The sequence below is a fragment of the Cebus imitator genome, unplaced genomic scaffold, assembly GCF_001604975.1.
Source record: "Cebus imitator isolate Cc_AM_T3 unplaced genomic scaffold, Cebus_imitator-1.0 Scaffold215, whole genome shotgun sequence".
Taxonomy (NCBI): Eukaryota; Metazoa; Chordata; class Mammalia; order Primates; family Cebidae; genus Cebus; species Cebus imitator.
Genome location: NW_016107530.1, coordinates 996810 through 1016391, shown reverse-complemented (window position 1 = coordinate 1016391; position 19582 = coordinate 996810). Strand labels below are relative to the sequence as shown.

Genomic DNA, 19582 nt, shown 5'->3' with positions numbered 1-19582 from the left:
GCACCCGCTGCAAGCGTAGGCAGTGCGTTTAAGGCTGGGCGCCTCACTTTTTCTCCTGTGAAATGGGCGTAGGCATGCCCCAGCGTGGCGCCAGGCGGGGAAGCCCCGGCGCGCAGGGAGAAAACAATGGAGAAGCGCTTGTTTGTAAACTGGGAGCGGCGGCTTGGGACCGGCGGCTTGGGACCGGGCGGGGCGGGGCCGGGGCGGGGCTGGACGGGGCGGGGCCGGGGGAGGAGCCTGCCTGACGCCCGCCGAGCCCGTGGTCCTGGCCGTGCGCCGGAGGCGGCGGCTGCGCGGCGCGGAGGCGACAGTAAGTGCGGGCCTGCTTGGGCTCTTCCGGCTCCGGCCTCGGCCGCCCCCAGGCTCTAGCTCAGCGACCTCCCTCCCCGGCCCTGGGGCGGCTGCGGGCTGCTAGGGGAGCCGCAGGACCCCATCCCTTCCGTGGTCCCTCCCCCACCGGCCCTCGTCTCCCTCGTTGCTCTCTGCCACCCCTCTTTCTGGGTCACTGTCTTTTCTTCCCCAAATCCTCTCTCCTCCTCCTCCTCCTCCCTGAGACGGGACCTCACCGCCTGTATGGGGGGACCTGGTATGGACGCACCTGGTATGGACGCGTCGGCCAGAAGTATCCAGAGGGTGGCTGACTCTCTCGGTCCCAGCTGCGGGGCCTGAAGTTGGGGCTGTTTACACCTCTAAGCCGGTTCTGCCGTGGCCAGTGGGTGGTGCCCTGCGCTTCCCAGCTCCCCACCAGCTCCCCACCCCGGTTCACAGCCCAGGAAATCGAGGCACGGGGGGGAGAGCCACCTAGCCAGAGTCAGGAACCTCCTTGGAACCGGCACCCGGGCTTCCCGGCCCAGATGAGGTTTTCCGCGGCCCCAGGCCCCAGCAGTGTCTGCCTCCTTGTGCAGGGACTGCTCCTCTATGCATGGCCGGGCTCCTGCAGGTGGACGAGGAGCGCGTGCCAGGCCACAGCCCGCCTGTTTTGGGGAAGGTTGGGCACTTCCTTGCCTGCCTTTCTCTTTCTTTTTTAATCCAGAAGCCAGCAGCTAGCTTTTATAAAGACTAATAAGACTTTGCTCACTCCAGTGCCCTGGCCTGTGACCCGGGTTAGAGAAAATTCCTGGCTGTTTCTTCAGAAGCTCAGTCAAGGCTGAATGGTCCTTGACAAATAGATGCCAGGCACTGAGGAGGGGGCCCTAGCCAAGCGTGGTCCTGAGTGACTGGGCTGGTCGTCCTTGTAGCCGCCCCCACAGGTATCTGGAGCCTCTGGGAAAAACCACTGGCCGGTTCTCTCTTGTTCTGTGTTAGTGGATCATGATTATTTTTTACACTTTAAACACTAATTTTTAAAATATAACGAGAGAGCTTGTTACATTTTTACCATGTTGTGCCAGACAAAATACCATAGACTGGGTGGCTTAAACAAAATTTATTTCTCACGGTTCTGGAGGCTGGGAAGTGCAAGATCAAGGTGTAGTTGATTTGGTTTCTGATGAAGGCTCTGTTCCTGGCTTGCAGACAGCTTCTTTCTTGCTGTGCCGTCACATGGCCTTTCTTCTACATGTGGGTGCATCTGGATAAAGAGATTTTCTACACGGTGAGCTCCCAGACAGTGAGCTTGTTAATGCTGGCCTCCATGTGAATCCAGGCTGGGGAAGGGCTCTGCTAACCAGGGGAGTTCAAAATAGACTTGCTGACTGGATGTATTGCACTTGGGCATCCAGTGGCCTCCCGCCTGCTGGCCTCAGGGTACGTGCTACCCCAGAAGGGGAGAATGTCAGCAGGGTTGTGCAGAGTCCATTCCTTCAGCAAACATTGACAAGGGTGCCTGCAGTGCACCTGGGCCTCTCCCCGCTCACTGGCTTCAAGGCTTGCAGGAAGGATGCCTGTACTTGGCACCAGCAGATGCAGGTTCCCATTCCCAGGCTGGGTTGCTGAGGGGTCCAGCGTGGGCCTCAGTCTGCTTGGCTGTGTAACTTCACTCTTGCCATCTGCTAGCTGTGTGACCCTGGGCAAGTTACTCAACCTTTCTGAGCTTCAGACCCCTCATCTGCAAAATGGGTCTTAGAGTAGTACCTAATATGTTACGCTGTTGTCAGGCTCAAATGTGACCTATGTTAGGCGCAGACCTTGGCATTTGTGATTACTTAATTTTAGCTATTGGGAGTTCTTCCTATTTGAATGTGGGACACAGCAAATGCCTTCCAGACCTCAGTCTTTCCCTCTGAAAAAAAGGGGCAACGTTTTCTGCCCTGCCTAATTCCAAGGGATGCTCTGAGGTTCTCTTGAAGTAGTGGATAAGGTTCTGTACCCATGTGAGGGGTGTTCCCATTCCCACCAGGGAAGAAAGGTCCTGGTCTTCTTAGCACAATGCTTTGAGTCAGGCTCAGCCTCCTATAGGAACCAAGATACATTTATTTATTGGTTTATTGGGTAGGGAAGAAGCTACTGCAAAAGGGACTCTGAAGTGTCCTGTTCTCAGCATTATGGACACACTTCTCATTTATCAAGCAGCTGCCGTATCCGAGGTGCTACCTAAAGCAGAGAAGTAGGCATGCTACCGTACAGCCAAGTTCAGCAGCCAGCCAGCCAGGCAACAGGCCCAGGATGCCAGGGAAGATGCTGACATTTGTTTAACGTCCGCTTACAGGCCAGGCATGGCCAGCCAGTTGCGGTTGCGTAACTGTCATAAAAATGGCTTTCCTGGGTTTACATTTGGGGAAATTGAGGCACAGAAATGTGGTAACTTGCCCAACGCCATGTAGGTAATAGTCGCTGGCAGCCCAGCCTCTTCCATTTGTCTTAGGCGTTACCATAGATGAAAAGTGGCTGGCTCTGGTTAGGACGTGATGAGCAGAGGAGGGACCCAGGCAGGAGATGCAAACCAAGGCTTGGCCATTTACCTAGCCTATGGCCTCCTGTTCTTTGGACCTCTCTTTCCCCACAAATGAAATGGGAATGGACTATCAGAGGGTACACACTGGCTTCTGGAGGCAGCCGTAGACACTACCAGTTTTTATACAATTATTATTTAATTTGAATATTTTTATTTTTATTTACACTTTTAATTTTATTTTTGAACAGGTAATAAACTAGTCACATAGTTCAAAATTCAGGAGGCACAAATAAGTATGCAGGGAAGTCTCCCCAACCCTCCACCATCCCAGCTTCCCTCCTTAGAGGCAGCCACTGTTAGAAACTTCTTGTGTAGCCTTCCAGAGATATTCTATGCATATACAAATACATATGTGAATGTATATTTTCTCTTTCCACATTTTTACACACATAGTAGCATATTCTACATACAATCTTGTTCCTTATTTTTTTCACATAAAGTTGAAAAGGGTTTAGAGGTCATTCTTTGCCCATCAAGGGTCCTAATTCCTTTTTCATGGCTGCATAGAACTGTGAATGCCTTGGCCAGGCGTGGTGGCTCATGCCTGTAATCCCAGCACTTTGGGAGGCCAAGGTGGGTGGATCACTTGAGGTCAGGACTTCGAGACCAGCCTGGCCAACATGCTAAAACCTCTGTCTCTACTAAAAATACAAAAAAAAAAAAAACAAAAAAAAAACACAACACCCCACACACACACACACACACACACACACACGTTAGCCAGGCATTGTGGTGCATGCCTGTAATCCCAGCTACTCCGGAGACTGAGGCAGAAGAATCGTTTGAACCCATGAAGTGGAGGTTACAGTGAGCTGAGATCACACCACTGTACTCCAGCCTGGGTGACAGAGTGAGACTCCATCTCAAAAAAAAAAAACAAAAAAAAACTATGAATGCCTTTAGACCAGGCTTGCCTTTCTGGATACATTGCCACAGGCCAACTATGTTGCAGTGTTTTACACCCAGCCTGTTCCACAGTTATGTGCTACCTCTGTTGCCCTTGCATGGTTGGGGTGACCTCTAAGGACACTTAAGTTCTGACACCTGCGCTTCTCCAGGTCTGATTTTTGTCTTTCTCCCTGATCCTTAAGAATGAAGCTCTCTAACCAGGCTCTGGTGATGTTAACAGAGCCCAGGGTGTAGGGGCCTGGTCATTCTGTAGGTTGGGTGGGTCCCCAGCTGTCCCCAGCCTCAGTTTTTACTTACCTACCTGTCTCTGTTACCCTCCTTGCTCCAACAGTGGCCATTGCCTCAGAGGACGACTTTCAGCACAGTTCAAACTCCACCTACAGAATCGCAAGTAGCAGTCTCCGAGCTGACCAGGAGGCACTGCTTGAGAAGCTGCTGGACCGCCCGCCTCCTGGCCTGCAGAGGCCCGAGGACCGCTACTACGGCACATACATCATCTTCTTCAGCCTGGGCATTGGCAGTCTACTGCCATGGAACTTTTTTGTCACTGCCAAGGAGTACTGGATGTTCAAACTGGGCAACTCCTCCAGCCCAGCCACGGGGGAGGACCCTGGGGGCTCAGACATCTTGGTAAGCACATGTTTCTCCTGCAAGGCTGGTGGGAGCATACAGAGGCCTCATGCCTCACATGGCAGGGGAAGATGGAGATTTCAGACACATTTCCAGCCTTTAGATCCCTTACTGTTTAGCTTGGGAAGAAGATGCAAATTATGGTTCCATGTGGTATGTATGGTAAACCCAAGAATCTAGAGTTCATGCCTCCAGGGGTTTGAAGGTATGGACTGAATAGCGTTATGTTATGTTCATTTGTGAGTTACAGAAAATTCTAGAAGACTAGTAACTAAAACGAGATGGAAGGTCATTTTCCTTTTCTCTTTTCCTTTTTTTTTTTGAGGCAGAGTTTTGCTCTTGTTCTCAGGCTAGAGTACAGTGGTGCAATCTCGGCTCACCGTAACCTCCTGGGTTCAAGCAATTCTCCTGCCTCAGCCTGCCGAATAGCTGGGATTACAGGCATGCACCACCACACCCAGCTAATTTTGTATTTTTAGTACAGACAGGGTTTCTACATGTTGGTCAGGCTGTCTCGAACTCCCAACCTCAGGTGATCCTCCCGCCTCAGCCTCCCAAAGTGTTGGGATTACAGGCGTGAGCCACCGTGCCCTGCAGAAGGTCATTTTTCTCTCACGTTCAAGTCTGGTGGGGACAGCCCAAGGCTGGTATGATATTCTATGGTGTTAGGAACCCAGGGGAACCCAGTTGCTTCACCTCTGTCAGCTTTCATGGCCAAGTCCACTTCTTAGTGCAAGACGGCTATTGTAGGTTCAGCCATTACATTAATAGGAAAGAGGAGGAGAATGAGGAAATGCCTGTTGCCTGTAAGAACACTTCCTGGAAGTAACACACATTGCCCTTCTTACATTGCATTGGTCAGAACTTAGGCATGTGACCACATCAGCTTGCAGAGCAGGCTGGGAAATGTAGTCTGTCAGTGTAGCTTTATCTCAGGGAATCATGTGCCCACTAAAATGGGAGATTCTGTGATGGAAGATGGGGAAAATGAATCCTCAGGGACAATTAGTCTGATCGCCATGGGAGAGATTGCTGTGACTTGGAGTGCATGGGTTTGAAGAAAGGGGAGGAAACAATCTAGATAGAAGCAAAAGTCTGGGCAATAGCAGAATGGCAGGAAAGTTCATGTGTGTATGACAAATGGGGAAGCCATGTTTGGGGTACAAGTAAGAGAGAGAGGTCTTGAGATCATTGCCCGGGGCCTTGAATGTCAAGGTGGGGAGTCAGTTTTGTTTAGTTGACAGGGCTGCTCACTTTGCTGCTCACCTCACTTTTTTCCAGAAAGGTGAGGGCAGTAGAGGAAGAGGATTAAAGAAAAACGCTGTACTGACACTTGTTAAAACAGTAAGGAAAGCTTTATTTAAGACTGTTGTAGTAGAGATAAATGGAGCTCAACTCGGAAAAGGAGACGTGGGGATTTATAGCCAAGGAGCAGCGTGAGGGGCCAGAGGATGGCACACTTCTAAGAGGAGACGTCAAGGCGAGGGCTCTGCTTGCTGAAAGCAGGTCCAGGACTTACACAGTCGACTCTGGAACAACAAAGTTTCGCTTACATGCAGATTTTTTTTTCAACCAAATGTGGATGGAAAACACAGTGTTTGTGAGTTGTGAAACCTGCATATACAGAGGGCTGACGTTTCCTATTCGTGCTTCTGCAGGACTGACTGAGGTGCTCGGGTTTTGGTATATGCAGGGATCCTGGAACCACTGAGCGGGGTGAGGAACATGATCAGATATGAGAGATGGGGAGATTCTGGCTCAACTGGCCTAACAGGATTCTTGCTGAAAGCAGGCCTAGGACTTACACAGTCTACTCTTAAACAATGTGGATTTGAATTGCAGGGGTTCATTTATATGTGAAGTTTTTCAAACAAATGCTGATGGAAAACGTAATATTAGTGGAGTTCAAAACCCAAGTATATGGAGGGCTGGGTTCCGTGGGGCTGACGGGAGGACCTGAGTATGTGTGAATTTTGGTATAGGTGGGAGTCCTGGACCAATGCCCCGACAGCTGTACATCAAAGGTGGGGGATGAGGAACTTGACCCAATCTCAAAGGTGGGGGGATGCTGGCTCATCTGACTTCGCAGGATTTTTGGCTAAGACTGGGTAGGGGAAACAGAAGTCAAGACTGGGGGGTGGGGGCCAAGGTCGAAGAGAGGGCTCAGAGGGCCTGACGAAAGTCTGGTCAAGGAGAGTCTTGGTCAGGAGTTTCTGTTTCCACGGCTGACTCGGGCTGGTGTCTGCTCTCACTTGAGAGCTTGGGGTTGGGGAGGCAAGGACTTCTCCAACAAATGCCAAGTTGGGATGTTGCCAGCTGCCCAGCTGTGCCCCTCTTCTCCAGGGGTGCCTCAAACAAGAACGGGGTATGCTAGCAGACCCCAGCCACACCCTCCAGGGGCTCAGTAGGTGGCTCACCACTGCTTCCCGGAAGGAAACCCTGAAATCCTTGGCCTCACCCCGAGGAGCTGTCCTCGGTTTTGTAGGCATGAATCTGCCATACCGAAGGCATCCCTGTTGTTCATCTCAAGGACTCGCTGCAGCTATACATGTGGGTCACCCAGGGAGCTTCTTAAAAAACACCAGTCTGGGTCCTTTTGTAGTTCATGAGCCTGATGATTGGGTTTCCACGCACACGTGTGAGACAGGCCTCCCTCAACCCTTGCTATGTCATTGGCACATTACCCATCTGATAGAAAGAAAAAAAGTACCAATGTGGGCCACACCCCAGGGATTGATTGGATTAGTCCGAGCTGGGGTGTGGATGTTGACATATTTACAACTTCACACTTCCACACTCCCCTACTCCACCCTCCCCCAACTCCCCCCATGATCTGACACCCTGTGAGGGCCTTTTCTGTGAACTGAAGAATTCAGATGCCTCCCCGGGCCAGAGCAATGGGGTATAACTGTTTCTGTGGCTGAGGGAGCATCACGGGAAGACAGCACAGAAGGAGTAGTTTACAGCCTCTCCATTCAACGTGTGGTCCTCGGACCAGCGGCCTCACCTGGGAGCTTGTTAGTGATGCAGTCCCCCACCCAACTGAGGCCGACTGAGTCAGGGCCTGGGAGCTACGAAGCCCCTCGGGTGACTGATGGGCACAGTAGAGTTTGTGGTGCGCTGGACAGTGTGTGGCTCTGTGACCTCTCCATGCTGCCTCATATTTCTGGAATATATTCGTACTTTTTTTTTTGAGACAGGGTCTTGCACTGTCACTCAGGCTGGAGTGCAGTGGTGTGATCAAGGTTCACTGCAGCCTCAACCTCCCTAGGCTCAAGTGATCCTCTCGCCTCAGCCTCAGGGCAATGTGTGTAGCTAAGACTACAGGTGCCTGCCACCACGCCTACCCAATTTATTTTTATTTTTTTTATTTTTTGTAGAGACGGCGGCAGGGGGGGGCGGGTGTGTGTCGTGTGTCACTATGTTGCCCAGGCTGTTCTCAAACTCCTGGGCTCAAGTGATCCGCGTGCCTCTGCCTCCCAAAGTGCTGGGATTACAGGCGTGAGCCAGCACACTCAGCCATCTTTCTGGTAGGTTGAAGGAAGATGTTATAATACTACCATAAACTTCTTAGGGCTGTTGCGAGGATTAAGTAAATTAATATGTGTTAAAAAGCACTTAGGACAGGGCCTGGCACCCTATCTGAAGTGCTTTATAAACGCTGTTATTATGATGATTGTTTGGGGGATGGGACTGGTGCATTTCCAGAGACGCAGGCTCAGCTTGTGTGCTTTACCATCCGCTTTTATTTACCAGTGACTCCAACATTCCAGCTTTCTGCCAGCCCCGGTAAATCACCTGGCCTACTGGGCTTTACCAGAAGCTCCCTGCCTGTCTCGGCTGGCACAGGGCTAGATTGCGTGTGTACCGGCCCCGCCCTCCTCTGTCCACCGCTGGGCACCCAGAAGCAAGCAATCTCGGGAGGGAGGGGTGCCCAGACCTGGCTCTGGGAGCAGCTCTCGCCCCGTGAACTGCTCTTACCGCAAGGCGATCCCTTCCCAGCTGCAGTCACTTGGCATTCTGAGCCCTGCTACGATGCTTTATGGCCTCTCTCCAACGGCTGGCAGGTGCAGATGTAGTACCTGCAGCTGCCCGGAGCTCCTGGCTCTTGGCATCGGAGATGAGAGACCTGTCACCCCTCGATTCATGGGCTGGGTTTGGGAGGCAAGCATGCTGGGGCGTTTCTGCATTTTGCTGGCCATTTTTCTTTGCCTCATTCCTCATCCCAGCCACCCACCTCCCAGCTTTTTCTCCCTCTCTTCCTGATTTCCCTGCGAGAGGCTGCCCGTTTGCCCTGTCACCTGAGGGCCACTTTGGGGGAAGGAGGGGGAGAGTCAAATGGGTCTGTCTCTAGCCACCTGCAACTCAATTAGCTGTGGGTCTAGATGTTTATTCTTTCCTTTGAACATTTTCTGGGGATGGATACCATCTGATGGGGAGCTTGACCCAGGAGGAAGGTTTACCCAGACACCCCCTCCCCAAAATTATGTCACTTTCAAGGTCAGGGCTCATTTCCTTCTGTCTGGACGAATGTGGGGATGGCACAGAAAGTATCCTGCTCACCCTGCCCTCCTGTTTCTATTCTCTGGAATAAGAACCTCCAGTAAATTTACCACAGGTCTGTTGGCCGAGGGCCAAAAAAATTTAGAGCATAAATGAAGAAGAATTGATAGGAAAAGATGGCACAGGGGCCTGCAGCAGCCGCCATTGCCTGAGCCTGATTCTGGGCCCGCCGTGCCGGCAGGGGCATTACATGTGTTTTTCTCATTAGCACTGCAATGCAGGTCTTAGTAACCCTTTTCTTAAGACAAAAAGCCAGCGGCTCAGAGAGGCTTAGTAACCTGCCTGAGATGACACAGCTAGGAAGGGCTATAGAGAATTTGATGGGGCATTGAGGTGGATAGGTGATTATAGACTCATTCATACTCAGAGAGTGATATGTAGGGGACTATCCTGGAGATGCTCTCCCCCGCCCCCCACACTTTGACTCCACCAAACACTGTTTTCCTTCTTTTGGAGAGCTCACCCTTGGTCTGGCCTCCTTTTCCAGCCTGAAACCACAGATGCCTGGGTTCTGGACCCAGTGTCCCTTGTCCCTTCCCTCCCTGTGTAGCCTGAGGTCCTCCCCGGCTCTGCAGTTGTGAGCCATCCCCTGCCCTGTGGGGCCCCCTCGCCCTCCTCCAGGCTCTCCTGCAGGCCTATATTGGCTGCCCTTGGCCAAGAACAGAACAGTAAGTTGGACACGCCCCACTTCCTGCCCCAGAGAGAAGAGTGTCTGCACCTTCTCCTGGCCATTCCTCGCCTCAAGGCCCCCACAGCCACTCTCCCCACCTTCCTTCCTGTGTACCTTGGTCTGCCTGGGGACTCCTCTCTGAGGGACTACAGGACATAGTCATGGGCGGGGCCTATAGCCTGACTTGGTGTCAGCAGGGCTGGGACCCAGGCCAGGTACTCTAGTGCTGCCCCTGTCCATCCCTGAATCTGACCAGGAGGGACCTCGACACTCAGTCCCCGGGGTGAGGCAGGAGACAGAAACCTCTCATCCCTGGGCACGCCCTCTGAAGCCACCTTTCTGAATTAGAGGCAACATGTCTGGGTCTTCAGAGCCTTACCATACTTCCCCATCATGTTCCTGCCCTATAGCTCATGGAGCCAAGCATTGGCTGGGTGGGAGCTGCTGCTCTCAGCGTTTTGCCTGCATTATCTCTTGCAGCCCCGAAGCACCCCTGTAGCTCAGGAACTGTTATCATCCACCATGACAGATGAGGAGGCCTCCCCCACCAGTGAATGCATCTCTCTTACTCTACATCCTATGCCCCCGGCACACCTGGCATGACACCCAACACATAGTAGCATATAAATATTTGTCACATTAGTTATTGTAAGGCTGAGGAGGAAAGCTCCACAACCCAATCCATGATACTGATTCTATGGCTCTGCAAGGAAGCAGAAGATGATCTGGGGGTCACAGTGGCCACCAGTAGAAGGATTCTGATCTTTCAGCTGTGTTGGCATTGACATGAAGTGGGGTTCCTGCATAGGAAGGTAGCCAGGTTGGCCTGGTTCAGCAAATGGGGACCTAGGGCATCCCCTCCCCTTATTTCCAGCCCCTTAGTTCTAGTCCAATCTCTCAACCCTGCAAAGAAGAAAGATAGCATACTTGAGATCTGCCCTTATAATGAAGGGTGAACATCCCAATTCAAGGAGGAAGTGTTCAAAAGAAGCAGGATGAGCTCATGTGAAGAAGAGGAAACTAGAGGACAGGTTATCAGAGGTTACCAAGTCCCTGCCATGCAGCCTGTACCTACCTTCCGCTTAAGTGCCATCTTCCTTCTTCCACATGACATCCTGGTGAGTTAGGTGTTGTCATCCCAGTTGCCAAATGAAACAGCCTCACAGATTTTAGGCCACTGACCAAGGTCATTTGCTAGCAAGTGACAGAACTGCAGAGCCCATGCTTATAACCCGTGTGTTCTTCAAGCTATCCATCGACCTTGGCACTCTCAGCCCTGGGTGCACATCGGGATCGCCTGGGAAGCTTTAAGAAAATACCTCACCTGTTCCGCTCACCCAATTCTAATTCATTCTGAGGGGCCTGGGCACAAGCATTTTAAGTTCTCCAGATAAAGCTAATGTATAGCCAGATAAGAACCATAATCCAGGCCAGGTGTGGTGGCGTGCGCCTGTAGCCCCAGCTACCCAGGAGGCTGAGGTGGGAGAACAGAACAGAGCTTGAGCCTAGGCGTTCGAGACCAGACTTGGCAACATAGTGAAACCCCAGTCTCAAAACACAAAGGACTATGATTCAAGTAAAATGTTACCACATGGGGGAAAGAACAGCTGTCCTCTGCCTCCACCAGAGTACCCATTAACCCATTAAACAGGCGAGGCTACATCATGAAAGACTTAGGTGAGCCTTCTGGGAGAAGTTCCTACAGGGCTCCTGGAAAAGGAGTGGTAGGGCCAACTGGGCTCACCATGGGCATCCTAGCACCTGGGGTGGCACAAAGCAAGAGCAGGTAAAGCTGGGAGAGCAGAATAGAGGCAGTCCTGAGGCCCTGCCCCAGCACTGTCTGTGCTGTATCAGGGAGTGAAGGCACCCTGCTCCTGGGGTTTAAGAGTCACAGGACATCTATTTGGTAAAGGTTCCATAGCTGGGTGAAAGCTGGATTGGTCCTGTCTCATAGGACTACAAGGTAGCTGGGAGGAACCCAGATTTGGCAACAGAGGGACTCTAGCCTAGCAGTGCCCTTACCCACTGTGTGGTTTGCAGGCAGGCTCTGTGGCCCCTGGGCCTTCTGCCCACAGACCCACCTGGCAGCATTTACCTAATGCCACAGACACAGGTAGGGTGAAAAGTCCTGACAGTTACGGTGTGCCTTATAGGTGGTGGCTGCCTTTAGTAAGCTCTTACCATGTGCCAGGCACTGCTAAGGGCATGGGTTCATTCATTAACTCAGCAATATTTATTAAGCAATCTACTCTGTGCCAGAGGCTTTTTTTTTTTTTTTAATGATCTTTTGGTGGTTTTTACAGCCCAAAGACATAGGTTTATTATACCCATTACATAGAGAAGGAAACCAAGGTTGAAAAAGTTCAGTTATTTGCTCTCAGGTACAAAGTAAGTAACAACTGGGATTCAGACTTGGGCCCTGTGAGCCCATGTATCTATGATCTTAACCCCAGTGCTTTATATCAGCATTTTCAAATTTTTTTTTTACCATGATACCTATCTCACTTGGCAAGGCATTTATGTCTATAATACAAACAACAGCTTCATGAAGCTGCATCTATACTTAAAAAAAGAAAACTCCACCCTGGCTGCAGCTTCAAGAAGGAGCAAGTGATTAGCAGTGGCAATGCTGGTTGTAAGCCATGTAGGATAAGGATAGAGAGTTTGCCCTTGAGCTTGACCTTGTACAGGTTCATCGTGACCTTGAGGAGCAGCATCGTCGGGGGAAGAGGCAGAAGGGGACCAGAGGCTATGAGAGAGGATCGGGGAGAGACAGTGGAGACAGCAAACTCAAGGAATTTTGCTTTAAATGGGAGCAGGACAATGAGGCAGGAGCTGCAGGGAGCCGTGATCCAGAAGAGGGAGAATCTTCTGTTCTTTTGTTTTTAATGGGAGAGACATGGCAGGCAGTTTGTGTGCAGAAGCAAATGATCCAGCAGAGAAGGAGGCCAGAGGGCTCAGGTGCACAGAGAAGGTCCCAGGAAAAGATGCAGACAGCACACTCACCTTTAGTAAGAAAGAAGGCAACAAAGGATTAAATAGAATAAAATGAAATTCCGGTCGTGACTCATCAAATGGATGTCATATTCTTTAATGGACTGTGCAACCTGTAGTCTAAAAAACCCTGCTCTGCCTGTTTGCCCCAACCTCAAAGCCATCCATGAGGATGCATCATGTCCTCGTTCTGCAGAGGAGGGAAGTAGAGACAATCAGTAACTTGCCGGTACCACATAGTGAATAAGACCAGATTGGGGGCTGCAGCCTAGGGTACCTGAGTCAGCATCAGATTTCCTGGGATATTTGGCAAATTCCTGGATTCCTGGACCCTTCCCTTCTAACTTTATTTCCCTGGCTGAGGCCTGGACACTGTTGCCAGGTGGTCCTGATGCCAGCTGGCCAGGGAGCAGGTATCCAGGAGCCTCTCCTCCATGCCAGGTGGTGTTCCTGCAGACTCATTTTAGTGCTACTCAGATCTCTTTCCACATGGAAACAATGTTTAGACAGACTCCCTTTGGCAATCCTCTTTTTTTCTTTTTGAGACACAGTCTCGCTCTGTCACCCAGGCTGGAGTACATTGGTTCCATCTCAGCTCCTGGGCTTACTCAGCCTCTTGGGTTCAAGCGATTCTCCTGCCTCAGCCTCCTGAGTAGCTGGGATTACAGGCACCTGCCACCATGCCTGGTGAATTTTTGCATTTTTAGTAGAGACAGGGTTTCACCATGTTAGCCAGGCTGTCTTGAACTCCTGACCTCAAGTGATCCTCTCACCTCGGCCTCTCAAAGTCCTGGGATTATAGGCGTGAGCCATTGTGCCTTACCAGCAATCCACTTTTTAACAGCAGAATTTCCAAGAGTAAAGAAGGGTAAAACACCCCTCTTTCCTGCATAGAAAGAAGCATATTAAGAAGCCTAAGCCTTGTCATCATAGGAAGGGAGATGGGAGGTCTGAGGCCAGGCAGGATGGGAGGGGCTTTGGGCTTTCTGCCACTGGGTGTGGGTGAGTGGCTGCCAGTTGCTTCAGCTGGCATGGATGGCTGCTCTAAACCATTTTTAAAAATTAGAACCCAAAGTCAGTCATTTAAAAAAATCCCCTTGTCCACCCTCTGATTCTAACTGCCGGCCCAGCCAGCGTGCCATTCCCAATAAATAATATACCTGTGATGGCTTTTTCTTCTGTTTTTAGCTCTTGCTGCAACCTACAGAGGGGAAAAAAAAGCGTGGCTTGAAACGCTGTCAGTCATGCCTTTGGTGGCCTCAGCTTCTCTAGTTCTCTTATTTTCTCCCTAAATGCTCACAACTCTTTTTCCCCACCCTTACTGCGCTCCCTTGCCCTCGGGGCTACCTACTGCTCCCTCTCTGCCTTCAATTTGATTTCTTCCTGCAAACATTCTTAAAATCCAGAGGCGATTTCCTGGACAAATTAGAAGATGGCCCAGATCTAAAGTGTTCAAGCATCTCTTTAACATGATTGACCATCCCAAGTGTCCAGAGAGCAGAACCTAAATTAGAGTCTCCACCGAGGAGCTGGCGCTTCTGACCGGGGCAGGCAGCCTGGGAAGGGTCTGCGGTACTGGGTGCCTGGGGCCTTCTTGCCGGCCTTTTGCCGGTTCTCACTGGGTATGTGTCTGTGTGTTCTGTGCCTGTGTGCATGCAGGCACCTGAGGCCTGGAGCAGCCTGTGGTTTCTGCCCCCATGCACCTCCAAAGACAAACAGCCTCCTCAAGACAAAAGCAGTCTGTTGAGGAAGTGCCTGCCAGGGATTGGCTAAGAACTCCCTCTTCCTGGTAGTTCCAGGGTTTTCTACTACAGAGAGAGGCTGGAGCACCCCCAGACCACTGCCTCATTGACACCAGGTCACAGGGCATGGCCCTTGCCCCTGGTCATCAGCCTTGTGATACTGATGCATGGGGCCCTCTGGGGGATGCAGAAGCCTCCCCGGTCAGGAGAGGGCTTCATGGGTAGGTGGGGAGTTTTCTCGAAAGGCCTTCTTCCTCTTTTCCCTATCACATGGCAGAAGTCAGGCTGCAGAGGAGGAAAGACCGGCTGGCCCGAGCATCTGCAGTAGCTGAGCCTCCCATCAGCTCATCCTCAGGGAGCTTGGCGTCACTTGCACATGGATGTGTGAGGCTCCCTGTTCTCTGACTCCTGTTTCTGAGCCCTTACTCTGCCTGTTCAGGTTACAGCCTGAGAGTACACGGGGGGAATAGAAAGGATAAGAATCAAAGCAGTTCACTTGCCCCTTGCTAGGGGACCTCATGAAGCCTTGGCTGTAAGGGTAGATAGAGTGAGGTTTCTATTTTCCTTGCTTACCCTGCCTGGCAGAAAGACTCTGGATTCAGGAAAGCTGGCTTCTGTTTCTGACTGTGTTTCAAACTTGCTGGGTGACTTGAGACCATGTCCTCCTTTGAGAAATGAAGATATGAGACTGCATACATTGGGATCCGCAAACTTTTCCTGCAAAGGGCCAGATGGTACGTATTTTAGGCTTTGTGGGCCCCACAATCTCTGCTACTCAGCTCCCCTCTTGCACAGGGAAAGCCACCCTTTGCAATATGTAAACAAATGGGCTGACCGAAGGCCAACCATGTTCCAGTATCCACACAATGGCGGAGGGCAGATTTGGCTCAGGGGCAGCCCACTGCCCAGCTCTAGACTAGGAACACTCCCTTAGGGCTCTTTGCCAGTTCTGTGATCTATTGTAGAGGTACCTACCCTGCTGAATTTGTCTTCATATCACTGACCACTGCCTGGTCTATTATCTATTTGTTTATGCATTTGCTGGCCATCTCCTTGACTAGATGGGCAGTTCCATAAACGCAGGAACTTAAGCTGAATCTCCCAGGTCTAGAATATCTAGTGAGCTCAGTAAATATTTGCAGAAGGATGAATTCATCTCTGAGTGTTTGTGGAGGAAAGAGAGGGATGGGAGGAAGACTCATCATCACCGGATTGTGCGCCGTGGTCCCGCAATGCACCTGTACCACAGCCTGCACACCCGGGCCTGCCTGGGCCCCAGCCTTAGCTCCCTTCCCCCATCCCCATCCATACTCCAGCTCACCCCTGTGGAGGCTTGAACACACCAAGCTCATTCCTGACGCAGGGCCAATCGTATGCTCTTCCCACTGCCCAGGCTCTAGGTTAGCCAGTTACTTGTTTTTTTAGTTTTATTGTAATTATCCTAATTTGCAGTCCTTTTTTCCCCCTACTTGCTGTTGACTTTTTTTTTTTTTGCCTCCCTCACTAGAACACTGGCATCCCCAGCCCCTAGCACACATTGGGCACATACAAGGTGCTTGGCCAGTGTTTGTTGAATGAGTGAATGAGCTGTAGAAGGTCAACTGCCTTTCACCTTTAGTGAGTGAATGGATGAATGGATAAAGTAACCACTGCCACCTGCTTCTTCCCATCTGCTCACTCCACCCATCCCTGCCAGGCGATTCCCTCTACGCCGAGCACTGCCCCCCAAACTATTTGGCATTGAGAAGCCCCCAGAGCTCCCAGTACCTTCTAAAACAAAACGCCTCTTTAGGCAGCTGCCTGAGACCACCCCTGAATTGGCCCTCAGCCTCCCTCGCCTCTACATGCCCTGTCATTTCTCCAAATGGAGCCCCCAAGGCTTCCTGAAAAGGGGCCAAGCGAGGGGTCAGTGCAACAAGGTGCAGGAGGGGCCCAGGGGTAAGGCTGCAAGGAGAAGGGGGCAGGGTAGTCACAGAGAGGCTTATAAGGCATGGAGGCTGAGGGGGCCAGGCCCAGGGTGGAGCTTGAGCAGAGGCAGGGAGGGGATGCCTGGGAGAGAGGCTAGAACCTGAAGGGAGACTGGGTAGACACGTGAGTCATAGTCAGGTGATGGGGAGATGGGGCCAGCAGATGTGATTGACTGGGGTGAGGGTGAAGGAGAAACCAAGAAAGCTTTGAAGAGGGGCTGAGAAAAAGAGGGATGACCATTGGGGCCTTTGGAGGGGCTGCTTGGGGAGTCTTCTCTTGAAGGCCTTTGATTTGAGGAGCTTGGGGTTTGAGCTCAGCAGGACACCCTGGCGGTTATTGTAGAGGAAGAGACTGATGTATGGGTAGGGTCATGAAGCCAGGGGAGGTGAGCTGCTCCCACCACCACTCCCCACCCTTAACAACAGGAGGGCAGGAAATGAAGGGTGGTGCGCAGGGGGCACCTCGGGGTGGTGGAGGGAGCCACAGGTGGACTGAGGTGATGAGGAAGTATGGTGGACGTGGCCCTGTGGGTTTGGAGGAGGGGAGTGCTGGACGGACATTGCATTCGCTTCTTGTGGCTGCCTTCACCAAGTACCACAAACTGGGGAGCTGAAGAACAAGGCTCTAGGGAACCACCTTTCCTTGTGGCTTCTGTGGCATTTTTTGGCTCGTGGCAGCATCACTCCAGTCAGTGGCTCCGTCTTCACGCAGCCTCTGCCCAAGTGCCTGTGTGTCACTCCCCTTTCTCCCACATCCCGTGGATCGAGGGTTCATTCCTCCGCCAGTAGGATCTCCTTTCAACCAAGCGCATCTGCAAACACCCTAGTTCCAGATAAGTCACATTGTGAGGTTCTGGGTAGACATGAATTTCGGGGGCATGAATTCAGCCCCCCTAGACAGGGTAGCATGCAATGTCCAGTGTGTGAGGAATGAGACCAGGCCTTGGTTACGGATGGGCTGTGAGGAGGACACTGAGGACCCTTAGAGGAAATGTTTTTCCACCGCAGCCAAAGGACACCACATTGGCAGTGGGGCATGGACTACATTTTCAGGGAGGGTGGAGTGAACAAGAGGCAGGGCCTGGTGGCTGGAGGCAGCAAAGTCAAAGTAGTTTTTTGATTTTTAGCCAAAGGGAGACCTGAGAGAGCCTCTTGGCCAGCAGAGATGGATCAAGCAGCAATGAGGGGGAGAGAGCAAATGCAGGCAAGAAAGGTGGGGCTCATGGCGTGAGTCTCGGAGAAGTCAGCTTAGGCTGGAGGAAGAGCCCTTTTTTCGGAGCAGAGAGGAGGTATGCTCCAGAAAGCCCTGCACACACTGCTGGGAGGAAGCGGGGAAGCTCATTCCAGAAGACAGGAGCTTTGCTTATCTTCTGGCAGGGATTCCCAAGGAGGTGTGAGGAAGGATTGGAGGCTGGGGAGAGCCGCTGGGTGCTCAGAGAGCAAGACTGACAATGAGCCGAGGCCTGGAGCTGGCCTGGGAGGCCAAGGGAGAAAGGGCTGCATGCAAGGGTCAGATGGGGACCCCTTCCTTAGGGTGGCCACAGTGGCTTCGTCTGTCTGGCCAGCATTTTCCAAAGCTTACCTGTCTGATTCTGACCCCAGATTCGTCCTGCCCTTGGGCCTCCGGCTGCCCCATTCAGCCTGGCTGCATCTGGGCTCCTGCCTGGGCCCTGGAGCAGGCATTGCCCCCCTTCCCTGCCCAGCCAGCCCTCCCAGCTGGTCCCTGCCCTTGGCCACACACCCATTAACTTCCCTGGGCCAGTGCTCCAAACACAGGGCCATGGAACTCACAGAAAAGACTCCAGCCCCACCTCTGATGGGGACATCTGCCCTCTGCTCACCTCCGTTTGCTCAGGAATGATCTGGGCTGATGCCCAGGGTCAGGGTGCCGCCTCTGCCACATCCCAGGCCGCAGAACTCAGCTATCTGAAAGCGGCAAGTTTGCAACGGCAGACTATTCTTGGCTCCAGCCTGCTTGCTGCTGCTAATTTCATGCCCCTGTGATCCAGGTAACGCTCTGCTGCCTTGAGCTGCCACCCCTAGGCTTGAATCGCTTTTCCTCGCCCGGCAGGAGCCAGCTGCCTCTGCTACTGCTTTCTGGAGGTGGGGGCTGCACAAAGTTGCTTCGCAGAAGCTGCTCAGTGGCACGGGCAGCAAGTCTGCCGAAATTCGTAACTAATTTGCGGCACTTATTTCAAAGTGCCCAAATGGTGTTCAGGGGAGAGAGAGCTTAACCAGGGTCTGCCAGAGATAAACGGGCTCATTTCAGGGCCTCCTTGCCCGAAGAAACCTCTTTACCTGGACGCTGAGCCCAGAATTAAATTCTTCCAGAAGAGACGCTTAGCACGGAGCCTCTCAGTGTGGCGGAGGAGAGGAAATGTGCCCCATCATAAAATGGGCCTCACATCTGGCCAGCTGGCTCTGCTGGGCTTTTAAATTGTGTTTGAAGAGTGTCTCTCCCCTTTCCTGGTGTTTGCAAACTAGGCCAGAGTGTAGCGAATGATAATGAGTTTTCTTCTCACCATGGCAAGTGACTCAAGTGCCCCCCAGCCCAGGCCAGCAATGGCTCATTCATATTCACCCACCATATGGGGGGACCCTGGTGCCTGGCACTCCTGGGCCAGGGCCTGTCCACAGTCCAGGTGAGGAGCCCCCATGCCCACCATGGGACTCTTTTCAGGGGTTGCACAGTAAGGCGAGAGCTTGGAAGCCTGCCCTGTGCTGCCCACCCCCACACACTCTTTAACATGGTCTCTGCTTAGCTGCCAACCATGTCCATCGGTTTCAGGTGGCTGACAGAGATGGGGGCTTTTCTCTTAATCTTTTTTTTTTTCTTTCTAACACTACTAAGACCCATAGGCCTGTGGAAATGCTGAAGGGAATGGCCAGTGGGGTTTGAGAGAAAAGATTAGCTAAATGCACTAAAGACTGCATTCCTTCACTCTTCTCCACCACTGCAGGAAGAGGAGAAAGAAATCAAACCCTGGCCAGGTGCCGTGGCTCACACCTGTAATTCGAGCACTTTGGGAAGCCTAGACAGGTGGGTCACCTAAGGTCAGGAGTTTGAAACCAGCCTGGCTAACATAATGAAACCCCGTCCCCACTAAAAATGTAAAATTAGCTGGGCATGGAGGTGCACGCCTGTAATCACAGCTACTCAGGAGGCTGAGGCAGGAGAATCACTTGAACCCGGGAGATGGAGGTTGCAGTGAGC

The 19582-nt window shown here is 52.0% G+C and overlaps 1 protein-coding gene and 1 non-coding gene across 3 annotated transcripts in view; both read left to right on the top strand.

Moving 5' to 3' along the window:
• Positions 1-240: 240 nt before the first annotated feature.
• The window catches only part of SLC29A3 (solute carrier family 29 member 3), a 44985-nt gene continuing 25643 nt past the window's right edge, over positions 241-19582 (top strand). For both annotated transcript variants that reach the window (XM_037745826.1, XM_017548844.2), the window contains exons 1-2: positions 241-310; positions 4134-4432. In XM_037745826.1, the coding sequence (XP_037601754.1) occupies position 310; positions 4134-4432 (300 nt within the window). In that variant the 5' untranslated portion in view covers positions 241-309. The remainder of the gene's footprint in view (positions 311-4133; positions 4433-19582) is intronic.
• On the top strand, positions 7023-7126 carry LOC119474160. The gene has a single exon (XR_005203453.1). It is a non-coding gene; the product is annotated as a small nucleolar RNA U13 (small nucleolar RNA).